Source organism: Helicoverpa armigera, chromosome 10, assembly GCF_030705265.1.
Source record: "Helicoverpa armigera isolate CAAS_96S chromosome 10, ASM3070526v1, whole genome shotgun sequence".
Classification (NCBI taxonomy): Eukaryota; Metazoa; Arthropoda; class Insecta; order Lepidoptera; family Noctuidae; genus Helicoverpa; species Helicoverpa armigera.
In genome coordinates, this window is record NC_087129.1 from 4,234,362 (window position 1) to 4,255,565 (window position 21,204).

Below are 21,204 nucleotides of genomic sequence, written 5' to 3' on the forward strand. Positions count from 1 at the left end.
TTTGCATCTCGCATTTTCATTGGTTCAAATTCAAATAAACATAGACAACAGAATAACGTAAACTGCAACAGCTGAAACTTCTAAAATGTCTGTTGTCCGTTGACGCTTCACTTGCGTTTTGAGGGTGTATTTTAACAAAATCGGTGTTTAAATCTAAATCTACTCACAATTTAACTGACAAAATGTGCTTTTAGTTCAATAATTTGCACATTTCCGCTTCGGTTGCCATTATAGCATTCGCTAGACCCGCGTAAAGCTGATCTGGTATTTTGTTAGTGTTTACGGAAGCGGGTGCAATGGCTTTTAGAATACACGAAGATCAAGAAAATGCCTCTTTGGGGTTACGAAAAGACAGCGCAGATGTATTTGCTGCAAACCAACGTCGCGCCCTCGGCGACCTCAGTCAATTTGCGTGCAACCAAAGTCGGAACCTAAAACTTGTGAGTATGGTCCGGTAAGTGTTAACTTGTATATTTTGTTCAGTTGTCCTCATCCAAAACTGTTTCTAGCCTGGATTGACGAATGGACCTTGTAAAGTTCAAGATGAGAACAGGACTATGCGCCAAATTAAGAATGAAAAGAACATCGTACCACCCGTGGCGCAATTTCGCGCCTTTAGCGTTTATGAAGACAAGCCAACTGAGGCGGAGGTCAAGAAACGAGAGCATACTTTTAAGCCTTTTGTTGTCAAAGAGACGAAGAAGGATAGCATATTTGTCAGTAACGAGAATTCAAAAGCACTGTGTCTTCAAGCTGAAAAGAAACCAGATCGGCTTATAGAACCGCCTTCAGTTCGGTAAGTTGAGAGTTCTTTGCCTGTACTTCATAACCTAACTCTTTACTTCTGCTTTAAGACCAAAAATAGGTGCTGAAATTAGTTAGAATTCCATATGACAATTATTATTACATTTTGGTAAAGTTCCTTTTTTTTAATGATTCTGTAGTAATATATACACTAAGGAAAGGTTTTATCATAGCTTTTTGGTCATAGTCAGGCTTCCAGCTTGACTTTGTCATATTCAAACTGTTACCTACTTTTAGGCCTTTGCAAGAAAAGAAAAATGTGGTGGAATCCCCTATGTCAGTTGTGGACACTAGTGTGCTCTCTATGTCCATATCTAAGAATGAGAGTCAGATTATTGATGATGAGGATGATGATGCAACCACTGCCCAGACTGACCGCGAGATGTTCTTCCATGTGGTTGAGTACCGACAGGACATCTATGAGTACATGAAGGAGATTGAGGTACTATTCTTGCTATATTTTTTTGTTGAGGATGTTCTTATGGGCATTATCTGCCTGAAGAGAGGCAATTGTAACTTTTAAGCTGCTATCAGTACTGAGATATCAATGAATTAAAGAAGGTCAACTCAAAAATAGGTCAAGATGCAGTAGTTCATTATTTTTATTAATCTCAAATGGATTTAACTAAAAGATCCACAATAATGTCCCTTATAACTTTGTTGCTAAAGTATTCTGCATTGCAAATTACCAAAACTTTATGCTTATGTAGACAACTATGCCATTATGTACAACATACTGCTAACTAGAACATTGCTTAGATTGTGAGTTTTCTATTTCTACATTAAATGTGAAATGGTGTCAATGACCAGTAAGCACATTCCATGGCCTCTTAGAATTGAAAATAAAATGCTGATGCTATTATTTCAAACTATAAACCAAGTTATAAGTAATTTAAGTTATAAGTAATATTGGAAATCAAATTCATACTTTAATGTAAATGAAGCTCAAAAACCATGTATAGTATAGTAAACACAACTTGATTATCTTAGTTTTAAATTCTACAATTTGTGTCTTTGAATATAGAACACACATTTACCAATTTTAGGCAAAGAATAGAGCCAACCCCTGCTACATGCGTAAGCAGCCTGACATCACCCATCTAATGCGCTCCATCCTCATCGACTGGCTGGTAGAAGTATGTGACGAGTACAACCAGCAGAATGAGACCTTGCATCTGGCTGTCTCATATGTAGATAGATTCCTCTCCTACATGAGTGTGGTACGCACTAAACTGCAGCTTGTGGGCACGGCTGCAACTTATATTGCTGCGTGAGTATCATTGAATTGGTTTTTACCTTTTTGCTGACAAAATTTAATGGAAATAAATAATTATAATAAATTGTAGGTAGACAAAAAAATAATTGAACTTTATATTGTACTAGCTGGTGCCCGCGACTTCGTCTGCGCAGGTTTAGTATTTCGAACAATATGTTTACAAATTGTAGCCTATGTGTTATTCTGATGTATAAGGTATATTATTGTAAAGTTTCATTAAAATCCATTCAGTAGTTTTTGCGTGAAAGAGTAACGAACATCCATACATACAAACTTTCGCGTTTATAATATTAGTAGGATGTGTTTAAGATTGCATGTACTAATTGCATGTAACTGTCTAATGAGAATCATTCGTTTGAACCATGGCTTGACTATGGATTGTTATTATGACTGTTTGTAAAATATGTAGGTATGTGACAAAGATAAAAGGTAGACTCGTAGAAAACTCCTAAAGCGTTAAGTCCGCCGTTGTGCACAAACTGGGTATTCAATAAATAAAAGCAACATTTTTGACGTCTATGGAATAGTGAAGTATTAAATCATCTAATTCAGGAAATTCTTGTTTTGTATACAGGAAATATGAAGAAGTTTATCCACCAGAAGTGTCAGAGTTTGTGTACATCACAGACGACACGTACACGAAGCGCGAAGTACTTCGTATGGAACATCTCATCCTGAAGGTTTTATCATTCGACCTGTCGACGCCAACTTCTCTTGCATTCCTGTCTCATTACTGCATATCCAATGGTCTTTCAAAGAGGACATTCCATCTTGCTTCTGTAAGTATCGCCTTACCTTGTGGCTCTACCTACGAAAATCTTCGATATCTGTTGAGTTTAGTCTTTAAGCAACTACCGCTATACAAAATTCTAGAGTTTCGTACATATACACGCGTCGCTAACATGTTTAACGATATCAAATAAAGAGAGATTGCGTGGTTTTAAAAACAATTATTTATCGTGATTTATCATGTTTCTGAAATGGTATGTTTCCCCAACAGTATCTTGCCGAGCTTTGCTTGTTGGAAGCGGATCCTTACCTTCAATACAAGCCATCGGTGATCGCGGCGAGTGCGTTGGCAACAGCCCGTCACTGTCTTCTGTGCTCGAGTTGTACAGAGGACGCGAAGTCTGATAGCAAAGAGGTTGATGCTCAGTGCGCCGCCGCCGCGTGGCCAGCCACCCTCGTCGCTTGCTCCGGCTACTCGCTCACAGACCTGGATTCTTGTCTGCGAGAGCTGGCCCGCACACATTCACATGCTTCTATGCAGCCGTACCAGGCGGTGCCAGATAAATACAAGAATAACAAGTGAGTGTCATGTAATTCAATTATCCTACTATCCTCCTATTAGTTGTTTTTATATATCAATTTACTAGGCCATCAAGAAAAGCAAATGAGCTGTCTGTAAGTACGCAATTAATTAAACAAGCATTTATTTTCCTTTAGATTCGACGCTGTATCGACGATCGAGCCCAGACCGATGTTCTCCGTGCCGAAGTACCAGCCACCGGCTCCCGCGAACAGCACCCGCCCGGCGGCTGACAATACCCGAAGCAGCTAGTAAATTCCCCAATATGATCCAATGCGTTACTTAGAATTAGACGAATTGACCGTGTGTGATCGGATGATGGACCCGAATTAGTGTTAATGCAGCCCTCGTGCTCGAATGTTATTTGCTCAGTGGCTATTTCAATCTCCCGATAAGATCAATATCGTAGAATACGTGCAAATCCCTTGGTCGCCTAAGAAAGTACAAACCAACCAAATCGTGGCCAGTAGGATACAGAATACATATTTTTTGTTGTTATATTTGTACGGCCAAAGATGTACATAATCAAATAAATACATAAGCAATTCCGCCTTTCCCGCAAGTCAAAAAGAAACTCAAGAAGCATTACATGACACATCCCTTAAAATATCTAACCTACCTCCACAACATCTGAGTGAGAGATAACCGCAGAGGCATTGTTTAGGATTTTAGATAAAAATAAGCACTGGGTTTTAGGTCCTTTGCATCCATGTTTACATTCAATGCTACTTTATATTTAACAGCCAATGCAGTAAAACACTAAAGGTGAGTACAAAACGTTCCTGAGTATTTCCAATTCGAATCTTAAGACTTGTTACATTTGTTCTAATTTCTATTATAAGGAATAGACTTCAACTAATAAATATGAGAGATTGGAATCCTGTGTAAGTTGTTATGCTAGTTTTAGATTTAACATTTTCCTATGGAAATAAAAATACTTCGACTTCTGTTAGCATGCAAGATCTTTTTACTTCTTAATGTGTATTGTGGTTTATGGTTGCATGACGAGTGGTCTGGACACGCTTCAAAATTCGTATAATTGTTACTCAATTTGCAAGATAATAAATGTTCACATTTCGCATTACCATTAATAAATATTTAATTTACTCTTCTCCCAAAGAATCTCACCTCAACAGTATTTCTAACCATTTTATAACAGCACTCGCCTAGACCATAATGAATGTACAAATTAATGTATACTTAAGTTGGTATCTATTATAAATCGTAATCATAACATTAACCCTAACTGTGTTCATTTTATCTTCGGAGGTCTTCCGCATTTTCCAGATTATACAGATTTTTTACTTTTTGCCGCTGCTTTCAACGCTTTTATTTTTATAGATTAAGTAGGTATACATACCAGAAGGACTAGGCTTCACAGTGAATCAAGATATCACATAAATTCTACAGGGTTTAATTATCTATCTCTTAGAAATTTACATTTGCAACGCTTTTGAGTTCGAGACACTTCCTATAGGAACATTAGTGCATAATTTGATTCCGATTGATAGCATTTCAGTGCGATGTTTGTTAGTAAATTATTATTTTTGAGATGTAAGGTATGTTTTTAATATTGGATAGTAGTTTTTAATGTAATTTAATATAATAATATAATCGCTATTTTTCTCCAGTTTTGTAAATGGAGGTAAGTTCGAGTACCTTTATTGGTAATTATAGTATTTTAAATAAACTTTATTGTTTTATTTAATAATGCCATTCATACATAGAATGTGGATGTTCTCCGCATATTCGAGTGTCTAGAATGTCCAAAGAAAGGGAAACCTTGAATGTTTGCCTTCCAATTATCCACATATTCCCCAGTGCTTATTACTGTGTTTACTGGCTGTCATATAGCTGGTTATATTAGTGGTGGTATAAAATGTGTGCTAGACGAGGTACGGTCAAATCTATTTGGAGCACGTCTGCGTCAGCGAGCGACGCAGCGTCGCGCAGCGCCCCAGAATGCGCAGCGACGTACAAACTGTACGGCTAAATAATTAAAATAATGAGTATCTTTGAATTCGTATATTTTATCTTAAGAAAATATATTTTCCTTAATCTTTAAAAATCTTGAAAGTGCGAGGTCATTTAGAATTATTAAGAATTATTTGTACTGTTGACTTGTTGATGAACTATTTCGGTGGTTCTAAGAGTTGTGCTTCTCCTGTGTGTACACATTGCCCAATCCTTTTTTAGTTGAATTCGGACCTGAAACAAAAACACCGTTAAATTAATATACACTTACAGAATTTGCAATTACTCTTGCGTAACGAACTATCCATTTGTGATATAAAAAGTTTCTCTGCATATAGGCAATGCTAATTGCGGTTTGTAGCAGCCATATTTGAATTTACGGCTTGTGCGCGTGCGCATGGCATTCTAAACGTTCCCCAGCTGCAGATATTATTCGCGGGCAACCTGTCGTAAAATCTTGCGGATATAAAACACTCCTTGTACGGTAGCCGAGTTACCTATCTGAATAAATTAGGGAAATATGTCTTTGGTTTCAACAGTATGTTATCATGTCGATTAGGAGCACACCTGGCTCCTGGCAGTCTAATTTTCTGCGGTTAATAATTTTCCACGTTTATTTTTAAGCTTCGGTTCATTTGTGTACAATATAAACAGTAATGTTGGCAAGTAACAAGAAACGTGCGGGAAACGTCTACAAGCTGCTCCGTATTTCCAGGAAGCTTCCAACTAAACAACTCGCTAATATTCCCATTTCAATTTGATTTAACCTTCAAACGTTCGCCAATTCTTCGTTCCGACTGATGCGCGAGACTAACAATTTAAATCTTGTTTGAAAATGAGTAGTTGCTTGTGAGACGAAAGACGCGGTGCATAAACATAATAAATCATGTGCCATTCAGTCTGCGTCTCGAGTTTGCGACGAGATATTTGTAGCGCGATAACAGCAACGTAGAGGAATCACACACCCTTTTGTTTTTGTTGTCATAAATATAGACACGTGTTTTATTATGCCATTTCAATACCAACTTTTTAAAATACCGTTTCTTCTATTTAGGAACGCTACAACACGGAAATATCGTAACGTTTTATTAGCCATGACTTCCTCCCACTAGGTCTAGACACACGGCAGTGTGTCCGCCAAGTTCGAGCAAAAAAGGCGACACACCGGCCGTGGGTTATATTACACGAACCATTTCGGGCCAAATTCGACCCCCCTGTAACTTAAAATCTATTTTATTTACGCATATCAAATTTCTAGTATCTGTTGAGACCCCCTCACTTATCTAAAATACAAAATTTCATTAATATACCTATTGTAGGTCTTGAGATATTGACGTCAGAAAATCGCTATTTTTACTATACACTGATTCACTGATTCACTTATTCACTGACTCACTCATCAAAAACCTAGACCACTTCCAATGGTCGTATTGACTTGAAATTTGGCATGGAGGTAGGTCTTTATGTCAAGGTAAAGGAAAAAATCTGAAAATGGCCAAGTGTGAGTCGGTTTCAAAATAATGAAGGTGTTTTATACCCGGTGTAAATTTATACCCCTAAGGAACTAAAACGAACTAAATTTATCTATATTTATATAATATATCTTCGAATGGTACAAAGGTTTGTATTTAGTCAAAGTAAAGTAAAAATCTGAAAACGGCCAAGTGTGAATCACTTTCGAAAATTACGAATGTGTAACTTTGATCCACGAACATAATATATGATAACATGTCATGTCAGTCAGTTGGTAAATCTAGTCATAGTTAATCTAGTTCATTTCTTTGTAAGAAACATAGTGCATATTAAAAATCTAAAAGATAGTATAAATGAGACATTTCTTTAACTAACTTCATCATAAGAAAAAATAAAATAAACAACCTTACAAAAATAAATGAAATCCCACCCAAAACAAAATGTGAAAGACTGCCAAGTTCGATAATATGGGAATGCTTCGCCTATAAAAGAAGTGAGATCTGAATAAGTACCAAGTTCCATACACATACCTCAGTTAAAAATAGTTACTTTTTAATGATGATTACTTGGCAAGTTTTAATAGAAAATTAAATACTTGATTCATTGCGTTTAGTAGGTTTATAACAAGGTGTATGAAAACTTGCCAAGTAACATCATTAAAAAGTAACTATTTTTAACTGAGGTATGTGTATGGAACTTGGTACTTATTCAGATCTCACTTCTTTTATAGGCGAAGCATTCCCATATTATCGAACTTGGCAGTCTTTCACATTTTTGTTTTGGGTGGGATAGTAGATACTCTGCTTGCTATATTATATTGATCTTGTCGTTATTATATACGAACGTGTTCAGAAAATTAATAAACTTGTACGCATCTACGATTTAATGCATCCAGCATACAAAGCCATAACACCTTGAATTAGAGTTCAGTTTACTTGCCGTCAAACCGAAGGCTACAGGAGACCTTCAAAAGTAAACCTCTATGTACAAGCATAGTAAGCCTTATTAAATAAGGTACCTATCTAAGCCCTTGGATTAATTAAATTCACCCGTTCAATTAGTATTCAGTCTCGAGTTCTCGACTGATCCGGTTAGTAATTTTCGTACTAATCGGCTAGCATTTTCACATTTCAGTCTATCGCCACCATGGGTGCCATGCCATAATGCTGTGTGTGATAGATACGGAAACTTCCATTGCGAATAAAATAAACTTGATGTCCGATGTACCCAAAATATTTAATTATAGGAATTTTCGAAGACAATATAATAGTGTTATTGACATCGTGCTCGTGAATGTTAAAGAATAAGCACCATAACAAGCGTACGAGCCACTTCCGGAGCCCCGAAAGGAAAGGAAATTCACTCGCAGATTTGCCATTCCGTGCACGATCGTGACATTGTCCCGAGTGCTCCACTGTTCCCATGCTATCTGGTTATTAATATCCAACCATGCAACACATTTAACGCTTCTGTTTGATCATAAAATGCCATTATTATGGCCACTAACGAAATCTACTTCTATTGGCTTTTAGAAAGCTTGTTGTGTTATGTGTTGCCTATTTTCTAGCAAATCCTAAAGGGATGGTATTAAGGTACTTTGAGTCAATTACAATGATTTACGAAAATCCATAATTGAAATGATGCATCATTTGCACATTAATTTCCAGGTGTGCAATGTGCATAGACTACGACCCGCAAATTGATTGCTGTGTATTTTTGTTAGGATTTTTTCTCTATAAATAAATACAGTGTTGTAAGATTCTTATGAGAAACTTACGCTGCCCGTCATTTTTTTATAATTTTTAAATTAACACAGTAGGTAAGTATTATGTAGATTGTTGCCCATTCGATAGAACGTATGTAGACTGAGATATAACGGTGGGTTCCTACCTAGTTACTACGTAAGTACGTTTCCCGCTCTGCTCTGGTGTAAATTCGGTTCGCTTCGTCTAGTTGATGTTATATTTATGATAGATGTATAAAACAGATAGCTCGGAATCTGATGAAATCTATTTATTGACTGCGCAAACATCGTGTGAAAGGAAGCTTTTGGGCCATTTCCTGGCGCTGAGTGAAATGAGGCCGGGCGTGCCGTGACGCATGTTTTTACCTCTGCATCCGTTTATAATTATAAGTTTTTTTTTTATAATAGAGTTTTACAAATGAAACCCTGCTGCTGAACCTTCAATGAACCACAGATGTCTATCAAAATTATTTGGCGAATTACTGAAAGTCTACTGACTAACACGGACTGGTTAAAAAAAGGACTAATTAGTTAGGTTCTTAATGATAAGGGATAAAATTCTCTCGCAGTTACTAACTAGGTAATTATTATTTTGCATGCTCATAAAATCCTGTTCGTCTAGGAACATAAACAAAACGTTGATTCGAAACCAGAACAAATTAACTAGCAATACTTAATTACACAAACGTTTCGTAGGTCTACCTAACTAGATCATGCTGACTGTTTAAATAGGTACAGGCACTAAAACAGTTCCTAATTAACACGTTTCAAAACAAGGAAACCATAAACTTTTACTAGTCGCTAGCGCTTTATGTTAATCTAGCTACTACATAGTCGATTTGAGCCAAACAAGAACGTTCCATTGTAGTTTTAATTACTCACGTAGTTAGCATTTCCTATGTAGAACCTAGACTTTTGTATGGAGACTTCTTTAAATAATCTTCCTGTCCCAAAAGTGTGGAAACTTAGTTCTGTCCAAGCATTCCTTATTGTCAGTTTGATAGAAAGGTGATGTATCTAAAAAAGATTGGACATTTAATTAATGTTTTTCGTTAATATTCATCGAGCTTATTCATAGGGTGTAAAATAAAAATAAAATTAGGAAGGCAAAGTGCTATGGAACAGTATATTTGCCTTATAAATTAGGTCGCGAATACTGTCAGTATCGAAAACAACTCATTATGCCCAGGTATGTAGTATTGTTGTTCGAGTAAAATGTCTGCTAACATAAATCATGTCTGTTAGTAAGAAATCCCAAACAACAATAATGATTTAACCGTGATCACGATCTTTCTAACGTGACTTGACTTTAAATTCTAAACGTTTCCATTGTAATAAAGCTGCTATTAACGACTTTTTTTATTATAGGATTTTAAATACTTCATTTATTGTGTCTATTTAATGAGTTAGGTAAAGATTCTTCAGAGAATTTAATTAGATTAAAAAATTCCATTTTCTAGGATGTTCCGAAAGGTGGTTATTAAGTGATATACAATCTTTTATCACTATACAATCTTCTATACAATTTAATAGCTAAAATACCATATATATTTTTTAATTCTCATGAAAGTAAATAGGAATTTATTTGTATTGTTTGTAGAAAAGAAACGCATTTATTTTGAAAATAACCATTAGATACACAGAAAGGCGAAACGAATCGAACCTCGGACCAATAAGTTAGGCCACACCGCTGATCCTTTATCCCACGACGCGCGCGCACCCTATAGAATACCTAATAGGTTAGCTATCGAGTTCAATGCACAAGGTTGCTGCGACCACTAGCCCGCATCTTTATTCTACTAGTTCGTCTGTAGATGCGTGTCGAAATTCTTAGATGTAGCGCTGAGCTGCATCGCTCAATAGTTTTTGCAAGCGACGTCTTACGTATCTCGCGTTTCTGGCGATTTTGCTAGTCAAGCTAAAAATAGATGCTGCTTGTAAGAAAAAGCTATCGGATTGAATGAAGCATGACACGGAAAAAAACTAAAGTGAATCAAATTTTTGCAGACGGCATTTGGCACGCTCTTTTCGCTTCGCTTTTTACCATTTGTCTAGACTTTTCCATTAGTGATGGTACCGAATAATAAAATTAAATAACAGTTCAACACACAATAAATTATCTATCGAAAGGGCTCTTTAGTATTTATTGTTGTCAAAAATCGGTATAAGCAGGAAGTGTGGGCCTTCCCGGCGGCTCGAGTGAAGCCCTGGGGCGGAAGCAGCGGCGGTCGCCTCGGCGACAAGCTTGCATTACAAATAACCCCCTAATGAACACACGTGCGTTAGTTACTGCCAGATTGGGTCGATTACCTGCCTTCCGAAGCGGCCAAGATAATCCTAGTTGGCATTGCACTTTTACCACCACTTCATAGTAACGTATCGTATACGGTAGGTGAGTATACCGTTTCGTTTGATGTTAGTGAAAATACAACTCGGTTACGAAAATGTTCGTTAGAAAATCCTCAATCAAAATAAAACGCAGAATACATATCAATTGGCATTGATTGCGTTTGCAAACAGAAATTACGTTTGTTACGTACGACACGAATAGAACATTATGCATTCAGTCAGCTCTAGTGTTCAGAAAAACATGGATTAGAATGTTGCTACGGTAGTGAAGAAGCAAAGGGCGAGAACTATAAAAAATATACTTGGCTGCTTTTACGCAAAGAAAATACTGAATGTAAACAAAAAATAAACGTTTGTTTACGCAAGGGGCCCAGGTGCTAGCACGCGTTGCTTGGATGGTCGACCTTTAAATCTTGTTGAACATCGGTTATTATGTTCATACTATTTACAGTGAAGAAATAACACTAGGTGCGTTATTGGTTATGAATAGGACCTTCTAATTTCTTGAAAAACTTTCTAGGAATCCTTTCTGTTACTTTCTAGATGGATTTATTAATAACCCCGCGTTTCACTTGGGCTGAAGGTACTCATCGCAATTTGGAAAGCGTGCATTGAAACACTAATACCGTTGTCGAAGGTATCAAGTACAGAATGGTGATGTATCGACAGAGCCATTAAAATTTGATCGACATCGAGCACACGTACGTGACGGCATCCCGTGGCCTCCATGCAGCGTATCGTGGATCCATATAGCAACAATTAGGAACAAGGCTCTTGGATACTGACCGGCTATTGTAGGACAGTGGTCAGTGGTTGTGTAGCTGTAGATACCTACGTGATATCGCATCAAGCTCCTATGTTAGTAATAATAACTATAACCTTCTGCATGTAAAGCTCATACTCAACTAGCCAAATCTTTCAGCAAAGCCTACCTACTTTCTTTCGAATAGGTAGGCACGTGATTTATGGAATTTTGTTTTAAGGTTATCAGTTTCATCTTATAGGGAGAAAATATTTTATAAGGCAACAGATTTGACCTCGAGGACGTCCCGATCAAAAATAAATAATATGCTGGCGCCATTGCCAGACAGACGCAAGCGCAGCCCACGCCCACGTAAGACCGTATTTTAAACTTGACTGGAATGGCGCCAGACGCCGTACCGAGAGGATCCCACTCTCTCGACCAGCCCGTTAATGAAAGTTATGACCGCGTAAATATTCCTTTTTCGGGAACGCTTTTGTTCTCCCAGAATCATGCAGTTAATTTGTAACCAAAATAACAGAAGCTTTTTAATTACTTGAGTCAGAACGTTCATAGCGCTTTTCTAATGCAGAGTACAAACAACAATTAGCACGTACCAAGTAACGCCTCCTTGCCTAAGTTGTGAATGTTGCAGTAGATGTGGTGGTCAGCTGCCACAACCGGCTCTGCTGTCGTTTCGCCTCCAGCTTCCATTAATTTTAATTTCGCCGTCAAATCTTGTACATCTGTAAAATTAATAAACACTTTTACAAACTGAATTTCGAATTTATAACGACTGCTTGCGTACCTACTTCATGAACCAATCGTATCATGGTCAACGTCATGGTAAAGTGAGTAGTTAATGAAAGTAACTGAATCTATATTACAGTTCTAATTTTGGAATAGTCGAATGCAACCAAAACCGTTAGCTATTGTTACGCGTGCGGTCCGCTACGCAGGTCAAAATTAGTAGCGCACATGTTCAAACAAACTGGTATTGTTTACATGGGATCGGTGCGCGCGCGCTGCCACAGAATTGGGTCTACGCCTACGCCTGCAAGCTTAGATTTATGACTTTTACATAGCTAGATAGATCTATTATTTTGATTGAACATGTCGCCTCGACTGCTGCAGTTTGAAATGTTGTCGATTTTTAACAGTCTCGCTCTTGCGGTTTTATGTCCTAACCATTGCAGTATCCGGCTAACAGTACTTTTTCTAGCCAACCGTCATAAAAGTCTCAGAACGAGCATACCACAGCTTAAGAGACGTAATGTAGATAAACACAAGTCGTTTTGTCTGTATTTACATTTCATAAACATACATAAAATAAGTTCCTACTCCTGCCTGCATAATTTCCACCAACAAGAACCAAACTTTAAATAAATAATTCGCATGGTGTAAACACGTTGGACGCGGTATAATTTGTGGTTTATTTATTCAGGATGAACGATCAGCTCGCGCGACCTCCGTGTAGTGTCGTTTTTATTATCCAGACGGCGATGACGTCTTACGAATATCAACAGTAGTATAACGAACTTTGTGGGTCGTCTAGTATTAGTTTCGGATCCAATGCAGTGGCGAGACAGCCAATAAAATCATGTTCAACAACAATAACAGCTTTGTTGTGGCGTTCACACATTACAGTAAAAATAACAAGGCGTAAATAACTGGGTGTCGCAAATATACAAGGAACCCTTTTATGATTTTGCAAAGTTCTCTATCGATACGGTAGCAGTTTCAATGAGAATGAGGTATAATTAGCAATCAAGACTTTGATAAAATTTTGGATGATCTGACTAGACTGAAACAACATCCCAATAAGAACTGAAACCAATTTTTCCGGGTAGGTATGGGCCACTATTGATTAGATTCTGTAGACTTATTTATCCTACCGATAAGGATACCGATACCTTTTCCAGATACCGATATCTGGATAAGGTTAATTAAATCGCGTTCATGTAGGTGTTTGCAAGTGCAAAGGCGAATGTAAAATCTCCATTTTATGAAGTGGCATCACATCGCTGACCTGTGAAAACTAGCGACCTCCGGACTGCGAAATTGCCATCCCACTGTCTAGTTTGAATTATTCTAATAATGTAGACGTGGCAAGTAATGTTGATGCTAACAACCGGTCTCGTCGTGATGAGATGTCAGTGTGTAAAGAGTATATCTACTAGTATCGTACCTGACTTAAGCGCTCGCTTGATGACCCTCCACTGCCTGGCATGGTACAGCGACATCACCAGCACCACGACGAAGAACACGATACAGCCACTCGCGGCCACGCTGAGGCTGGTCGTCTGCAGGTCCCACGACACATCGTTTCTAGACGTCACTTCACTATCGTAGTCCACATATTCGTACTCGTCATCACTGGATAGCAGTTCACTGATTTCATTGTTTTTTTTAAGCACCTGTTTCGGTGTATTGAAAGGAGAGATTTGGGCCTCGTACAACGACTGGCAGATAGTGTCCCTGTGGATTTCGCAGGGGTATCTGACGACAAGTCTCTTGGCGGGGTCGCATCGGGTGCAGGGCACACAGGTGCCGCGCTGCCGGTCCCACCAGCTCAGCCCGCGCTCGCAGGCGCCGCTCCCCGCCACAGACCCAAGTGCCAGTGTAGCTACCAGCAAACACAACTTGGGTATATCTCCTAGCATTACCTGGAATGTGTAATGAATATGAATATGTAAATGATAACAATCAGTAGGAACAGTGGATCTATTAATTGCCACTTATCAATGTTTGAGTCTATAAGGTAATAGATTTGTGATACTGGTACGCTCAGCAGATAACTCATGCACTAGAATAGAATACTGGCAATTAAGGACTCTCAATCAAGTGGTGTTTATTTAAAATTCAGTTAATTTTCAAAATGATAAAAATGCGATGCTTATGTAAGAAGCATCTATCTTTTTTGTGCAAGTAGGTAAATTTTCAACTCAATGTTTCTCTTATTATCAAGCTACAAATTCAATTAAATGAACGAATATATTATTGTCATTACCTCCTTCCTACTCATGTATGCTGCCTAAGTATTCATGAAGGACCACATCTCAGTACGGAATAATTATGGTCGTTTAGAAAGCTCACTTTCACCAGTGTCACTGTTGAATGATTTGTGGCCACAATTTGTATTAAACTTCTGTGTTAAATCCATTAACACTGGTTTATCACTCACACACTCACAGTCGTTGTTTTTGATAATATATGCTAATAAGAGTCGGGCACACGATGCGCTGTGGCTTGGCCGCGATCGCAGTGCGTTCTGCGCTGCGCGGGAGACGCGGCATCACACTCGACTGTTCTGAGCGGTCCCCTATCCCTCCTCCCACGCAGGATGCGCACGCGTTGCCCGCCGATACAATCGTACGGTAGATCTATTCCAAGTTGCTTTTGAGGATTTAACAATTTGTCCGCGTCAATGATAGTTGAAGCGTTTTTCGATCGGCTACTCAGATTCAATATTGGGCCTAAATAAACCGATGATTTTATTCAAATTCATTTGTTTAGACTAGGATAAACATTACCTATACCTTCTGCTTTAAGCTAAATGCCAATAAGTCTGAAAGAAAAAGATTTCTTAAATATTGGCTGAAGTGTAGAAATATGAACAGGTATAAAAGGTAGATAGCTATGTATTATATATACTTGGTGATACTTACGTCTAAATGCTAGCAGCTTTGGCTATAGGCACATAGGGCATAAATTCAGATTCCAGACATTAAGATTCGATATTCCAAAAGGTCAATGCTTAAAACACTGGTCAGTCCAGGAATTGAACTACACTAGCAACCAATTAATTGAAACGTCTATGGGCAATTCAAAAAAGTAGGTACTTTAATATTTTCTGTTCTGTAAGGTAAATAATGAATACCTATACCTATCTTAAAACATATCACAACCTAAAAGCACATTGTGAAGCTCAGATAACGATCATTCATTTTGTAATATTTATCATGAAATTAATGGATCATAGATTTTATTTTGATATAGGTATTTAGCTTCCTGGAACCTGGTTAAATTATAAAAATCAAATCATGGCTTCGTTCACAGTTAAAAGTATGATTGTTATGTTTTATTTTTATAAACAAAATGTTTTCTACTCAGGTTGACATAGCTTTCTTAGCTTTTAAATTCATTAAAAACATATAACTAAGTATTACATTGGAAATATCTGCGTAAAACATAACGTAACCTTCAGCCTCCTTCAGCAACGTCAATGTGTCAACTGTCATTAATCATAGTCACTAGTCAAGCTTTGTTCCAATTCCAAAACCAAAAATTATGCATAGATTAGCATTATTTTTATCTGCTACTCTGTCTAAAACCCTTAAGTAGAAAGAAATAAAGGATTTACTAAAACCTTACTCAAACTAATAAATTTCCAATCTGCCGATCCATCAATTTTAATGAGACTGTTTCGAATTCCGAATCTTCTTGTCACGGGGTGAATTCGTAAAATTTTAGATTAACATTTAAGTTTTTTTTTGTTAACTGTGTGATATTATATTAAACAAATAGGATATTTAGTGGAGGTAGGATCTACGGATTCTCATAATCTGTTGTGAATATAATAATTCGATTTTATTTAAGCAATAAATATGAGCGCAACTAATTCAAGAAGACGAAATTCTCGTGTGCGAAACATTCAAGGTGATATTCAAGACCCCTATATTTCCTCCACGGTCCATATCCCTCACCACACCATCACTAAACCAAGAATAAGAAATATAAGACCCGATTGTATTGGATTGTTTCATCCTCTATCAAGTACCTATCCCTCATGTTCCTTTGTTGTTTATAAGCTGTTGTAATGCGTAGTTAGATGTCTTATTTATGAAGTTCCTATTCCTTTCCTATTACCATTAAGTGTGTAGTTTTTTCAATTTTATAACCTCAACCACATAAAAGTACAAAACATTTGAAAATATTCCAGGTTCCACAGCTAATGTGACATCTACTGCTGAAGATTTGTCGACATCTAAAGCTTTAGTTATAGTTGCCATAATATTTGTATCGTCACTGCTAGCTTTGGGGCTGTTATACAGACAATTCCCAGATCTAGAAGAGTGAGTAACAATTAATATTTTAATCTAAGACTATAGTTTTGTAAGTGGCAGCTGAATGCTGTGTCGATTTTATGCTATTTTTTGTTGCAGGCATGAGAAGCAACATTTGCACTTACCATGGGACCTTGAAGATGCTAAACACTTAGGTTTAGTGCTAGACCGATATAAGGAAAAATATTTTTATGAAGTTTTATTTGGAGTCTTCCTAGTTTACATTTTGTATCCTTTACACATTTTCTGCTATTTCTTCATCAGGCAGGTTTCTGATTCTTTCAGGCATCATCTGAATTTTACAAAAAGTTATACATAAATACATCTGGATTTCCTTAACTCTTTTTTTCAGTTTGCAAACATTTGCAATACCTGGATCTATTTTTCTAAGTATTCTTTCAGGGTTCTTGTTCCCATTTTATTTAGCATTACTTTTAGTTTGCTGCTGTTCAGCCATTGGTGCAAGTTTATGTTTCTTCCTGTCAAACCTGCTTGGAAAGAAACTAGTGAAGAAGTTTTTCCCGGAGAGGGCTGCACAGTGGTCTAAGGCAGTCACAAAGCACAGAAATAATTTGCTCAACTATATAATTTTTATGAGAGTGACACCTTTTTTACCAAACTGGTTTATTAATATGTCAGCACCTGTAATTGGAGTGCCATTAGTACCATTTGCTTTAGGAACATTCATTGGTGAGTTGATAATTATCTACTTGACATACTCAAATAGTGAGTTGTTATGAAGTTTACGGCTAGAGATAACAGATCTAGTTCTGTTTATGTTGATTAACCTCGTCTATGTAAAAGCCATAAAGAAAATAAATAAACTTGAGATAAAGATCTATGTGATACACAAATGGGTACACACACATTACAGTATGTAAAAAAAATGTTTTTCAATTCAAATTTTTTTCCTTCCAGGTGTAGCACCACCATCTTTTGTGGCTATCCAGGCTGGACAAACTCTGCACACATTGACTTCCACAAGTGATGCCTGGTCATGGACTTCAGTCACAGTCCTCAGTGTATTCGCACTTGTCTCATTAGTACCAGTATTCCTCAAAGAAAAGTTGAAAGAAAAGTTTGAATGAATGCATTAGTTGATTTTTAGTTAATTTTATTTATTTATTTAATGAATGAATTGGTGTTTTGTACATTCCATTCTTGTGTTTTATTTGTATTGTGAAGCCATTGTCAGCAGTATGACCCAACATGTGCAATGAAAGTGTTGTTTCCCATAGAGTGCTGGACTGTAGGTCTCCAGTACCACCAATTGTACCAAACTGAAATAAAGTTACAAACATTTTTATTAGGTCTTTTTCTCAGTCTAGAATTAATTCTATTACCATGCCTAATCTTGTTATAACTTTATGCTATAAAAGAGTTTAACTTACGCAAGTAAGATTCTTTCAGGTCAACTTTCAATGATTTGCACTGGTGTTTACATTCTTCAGCTGGTACTAAATGTATTTCTCTAGAACCACTTAGGGCTAACAGAAATGAGAAACTGCATTCTGTGTCAGGTATACTAAATGTATTCTGGCTTGTGTCAATGATTATAAACCTTTCAGTGCTTTGCCCAAACTTGGGCACTACTTTTGGTCTAGGAACAATTTGTCGTAATATCTTGGCTACATTCATGTTATTGAATTTCCTGAAATAATATAAGAAAGAAAATTTGTTTTGGCAGGCAGTGTGAATTTTTTTTATTCACAGTTCTAATTATTTTATAACTTACCAGATGTAAAAACTCTTGTCTCTCAATGGTTTGTCAATAAACAAGTCATGGGGGCTAATATAATATTTATGATTAGTTAAAATCTTTGGAGATTCTTTGTCAAATGTGTCTTGATTCCTAAGGTACATTGTTTTTAGAGCATCCATATTAATTACTGGCTGTTCAGTCTGAAAGAAAAAACCGGTCAATTGGTTATGCAATACAGTGAAGTAAAAAAAAAAATATTTTAAATTCAGAATGTTAGCATTCAAGGGCAAATATTGTGTCCATTGTATGATGTGACCTCTGACCTCATAAATAAATGGTGCGGTTTGTTGCTGACTGACAGGATTTGGATCATTAACCTCCCTGACATTACTGACTGTGCTACAAGGCCAGCAGTCCATGTCCACTACGGAGAAGTAAGGATTTTGGATCAAGCATGTTTCATGATAATAATCTGAAAAGAAACTCAAGTTAGGAAGCCGTCCAAATGTCACTAGCTTTTTCTTCAAATTCATATTAGAATATTTACCAGTTAGGGAGGGGAATAATGATATAAATGGTATCGATAATTTTCTTAGTAGCTTCAAACCAGGATAAATATACTCTTGTAAGTTACAAACAATACTGCTGTAAATAGATTTGTAATTGTATACTACACACACTCCTATAATTATTACTACTAATATAATTCTAAATTTGGTTGCAGGTCGTCGTGGAGTGTTAGTCTCTGGGCTTCCAGTATTTTCTAGTGATTTAAGAGACTTAAAATACATTCTTTTAAATTCCTCTTCGGTCATCCCGGCGTCAGTACACTGTTTCTTGAGATTTTTTATGGAGTTTGAATATTCTTGTATGATTTCTTGGTTCGACATGACTGTAAGGTACTCATTAATGCTACATGAAGTATAATTAGGGACACGAAAAAAGTATCGATGCTTTGTGGTATCGAGTACATTCCAGTTCGATACCGATACTTTTGTACTCGATACTTTGCATTCGATACTTTTACTCAATAAGTACTTTTTCCCAGGTATCGTATCGAATGAAGAATTTAATTTAACTGCGCGTTCTAGCTCACTCGTTGAAAATAATAAAGACGAATGTCTTAAAAAAAGAAACGACATTTGATTTCTGGAGCCACCATAAGAAGTTGGCACACACTAAAAAACAAAATAATAAAGCAAGTTCTTCATCTTCATCACAGCCTGAAATTTAAGGATGAATTAAGCTACTACTTATCGGCACAGGTTTCGCCACTTTCAGTAGATCCCTTAAAACAATGGGAAGATATGAAAGTAGTATTCCCAAAATTATATAAATTGGCACGAGAATGAATATATATATCAATCCCTGCGACGTCAGTACCTTCAGAACGATTATTTTCTGAAGCACGAAGTACCATCACAAAAATTCGAAACCAAAAGGCTCAACAAACTTCTATTTTTAAGCGACTATGGAGGAGGAATGGGATCTTTAATCTACTACGCGGGTGAAACTGTGGGACACTGCTAGTATTTAGCATACCTCAAATAACTTAATATTGTTTCCTTTTGCTACATTTTCGATTTGTTTCATTCATTCCATTTTCTATTATTCTATTAAATTTGTGTACCAATACCATTTGTTTTTTATGTCCTGCTGAACTGAAGTAAAACGGACATTATTTACTGACTGACATTGACCTAGCAAATTTTGATCTAAAAAGTACTCGATACCTTGAAGTATCGATACTTTTGTTTCGATACTTTAATGAGTACGATACTTTGTTATCGATTCTACTCATGAGTACGGTATCGATACTTTTGCTTCGATACCGTGTCCCTAAGTATAATTTCAGTCGCAAAAAGCTGAAACTTTATAAGATTCAATAGATCCACGACAACAACACAACAGCTGATTTGTTTGCTTTTATGGCTTTTGCTGTCATTGCGGCTGTCATCAATGTCTTTTTGACAGATGCTGACACTTGTAATAAAAGTTGCCAGTCTCTGTCCTCATCGTTGGATGCAAGGGATGTGCAAGGGCCGATTGATTCAGGATTTCAGCTTACCTCTCTAAATGATGTAGTACAGGTCTCGCAAAACTCATCTTAATGCCATATCACTAGTCCGCATTTACATTCCGACCATAAGTAGGGGCATGCATCTCATATACTCGGTTTCTGTGCAGCAACTCAATGTGTTCCGTGACGACAAAACGTTTGGCGAGAACTTTTTAATAGTTCTTTTATGCATTTTAGGTACTTGCCTCATTTATCTAGGAGAAACCTATTACCTATCGAAGTTTTACAAATCTTTTTTTTTCTTTTCTGACACTTCAAGGTACGGTCAGCAACAAAAATCCATTTTAAAAAACACTTTCAACAAAGGCTCAACTTGCAGAACTTGTGTTCATAACTCTCCGGTGTCCAGGTAATTTCTATCCGTAGTTGTGACAGAAAATAACTAAGATAACATAGATAGAAGGTATGTACATATATCAACGTAAATGATCTTGAATCTGTACATCGTACCTATCTACGCAATTCAATATCTTGAAGCAAACGGTCTTGTATCGTACATTATCACGCACCGCAATCAAGTGGCAAGTTGATAAAGCCTTCTATGTAAGAAAATTATTAAATTCGCACATGGTATATATTTCTTGCTCGACTTTTTTGTGTGGACAGTTCGGTCGGCTCGTCTTCCGTTGACTGTACCCATTTGATGATAGGACGGACATATCAACTTTAGATAGAGAATATAGGT

The 21,204-nt window shown here is 36.9% G+C and overlaps 4 protein-coding genes across 7 annotated transcripts; 2 read left to right on the forward strand and 2 right to left on the reverse strand.

Annotated features, from left to right (window-relative positions):
* Nucleotides 1–59: 59 nt before the first annotated feature.
* LOC110371781 (cyclin-A2) lies at nt 60–5,079 on the forward strand. The gene is made up of 7 exons (XM_021328167.3): nt 60–440; nt 510–796; nt 1,042–1,246; nt 1,851–2,074; nt 2,655–2,859; nt 3,081–3,388; nt 3,527–5,079. Exons 1-7 carry the CDS (start codon nt 297–299, stop codon nt 3,639–3,641), a joined length of 1,488 nt encoding a protein of 495 aa, XP_021183842.3. The 5' UTR covers nt 60–296; the 3' UTR covers nt 3,642–5,079.
* Nucleotides 5,080–5,399: 320 nt separating this feature from the next.
* On the reverse strand, nt 5,400–15,178 carry LOC110371782 (tumor necrosis factor receptor superfamily member wengen). 3 transcript variants are annotated; one of them, XM_049841034.2, is made up of 5 exons: nt 14,682–15,178; nt 13,860–14,337; nt 12,289–12,417; nt 9,463–9,597; nt 5,400–5,597 (listed from the first exon to the last, which is right to left on the reverse strand). In XM_049841034.2, exons 1-4 carry the CDS (start codon nt 14,694–14,696, stop codon nt 9,512–9,514), a joined length of 708 nt encoding a protein of 235 aa, XP_049696991.2. In that variant the 5' UTR covers nt 14,697–15,178; the 3' UTR covers nt 5,400–5,597; nt 9,463–9,511. The 3 variants fall into 3 exon arrangements, with proteins under 3 accessions (XP_049696991.2, XP_049696993.1, XP_049696992.1); XM_049841036.2 differs by lacking the exon at nt 9,463–9,597 and having other exon boundaries at nt 12,307–12,417; nt 14,682–15,175; XM_049841035.2 differs by lacking the exon at nt 9,463–9,597 and having other exon boundaries at nt 14,682–15,158.
* A 711-nt stretch (nt 15,179–15,889) lies between these two features.
* Nucleotides 15,890–18,043, forward strand: LOC110371821 (transmembrane protein 41 homolog). Of its 2 annotated transcripts, none has more exons than XM_064036670.1 (5): nt 15,890–16,447; nt 16,614–16,746; nt 16,837–16,965; nt 17,090–17,427; nt 17,656–18,043. In XM_064036670.1, exons 1-5 carry the CDS (start codon nt 16,279–16,281, stop codon nt 17,823–17,825), a joined length of 939 nt encoding a protein of 312 aa, XP_063892740.1. In that variant the 5' UTR covers nt 15,890–16,278; the 3' UTR covers nt 17,826–18,043. The 2 variants fall into 2 exon arrangements, with proteins under 2 accessions (XP_063892740.1, XP_021183896.3); XM_021328221.3 differs by having other exon boundaries at nt 15,897–16,330.
* On the reverse strand, nt 17,090–20,357 carry LOC110371820 (uncharacterized). The gene is made up of 5 exons (XM_021328219.3): nt 18,987–20,357; nt 18,763–18,911; nt 18,473–18,639; nt 18,129–18,388; nt 17,090–18,017 (listed from the first exon to the last, which is right to left on the reverse strand). The coding sequence occupies exons 1-5, from the start codon at nt 19,579–19,581 to the stop codon at nt 17,929–17,931; spliced, it is 1,260 nt and encodes a 419-aa protein (XP_021183894.3). The 5' UTR covers nt 19,582–20,357; the 3' UTR covers nt 17,090–17,928.
* Nucleotides 20,358–21,204: the final 847 nt, after the last annotated feature.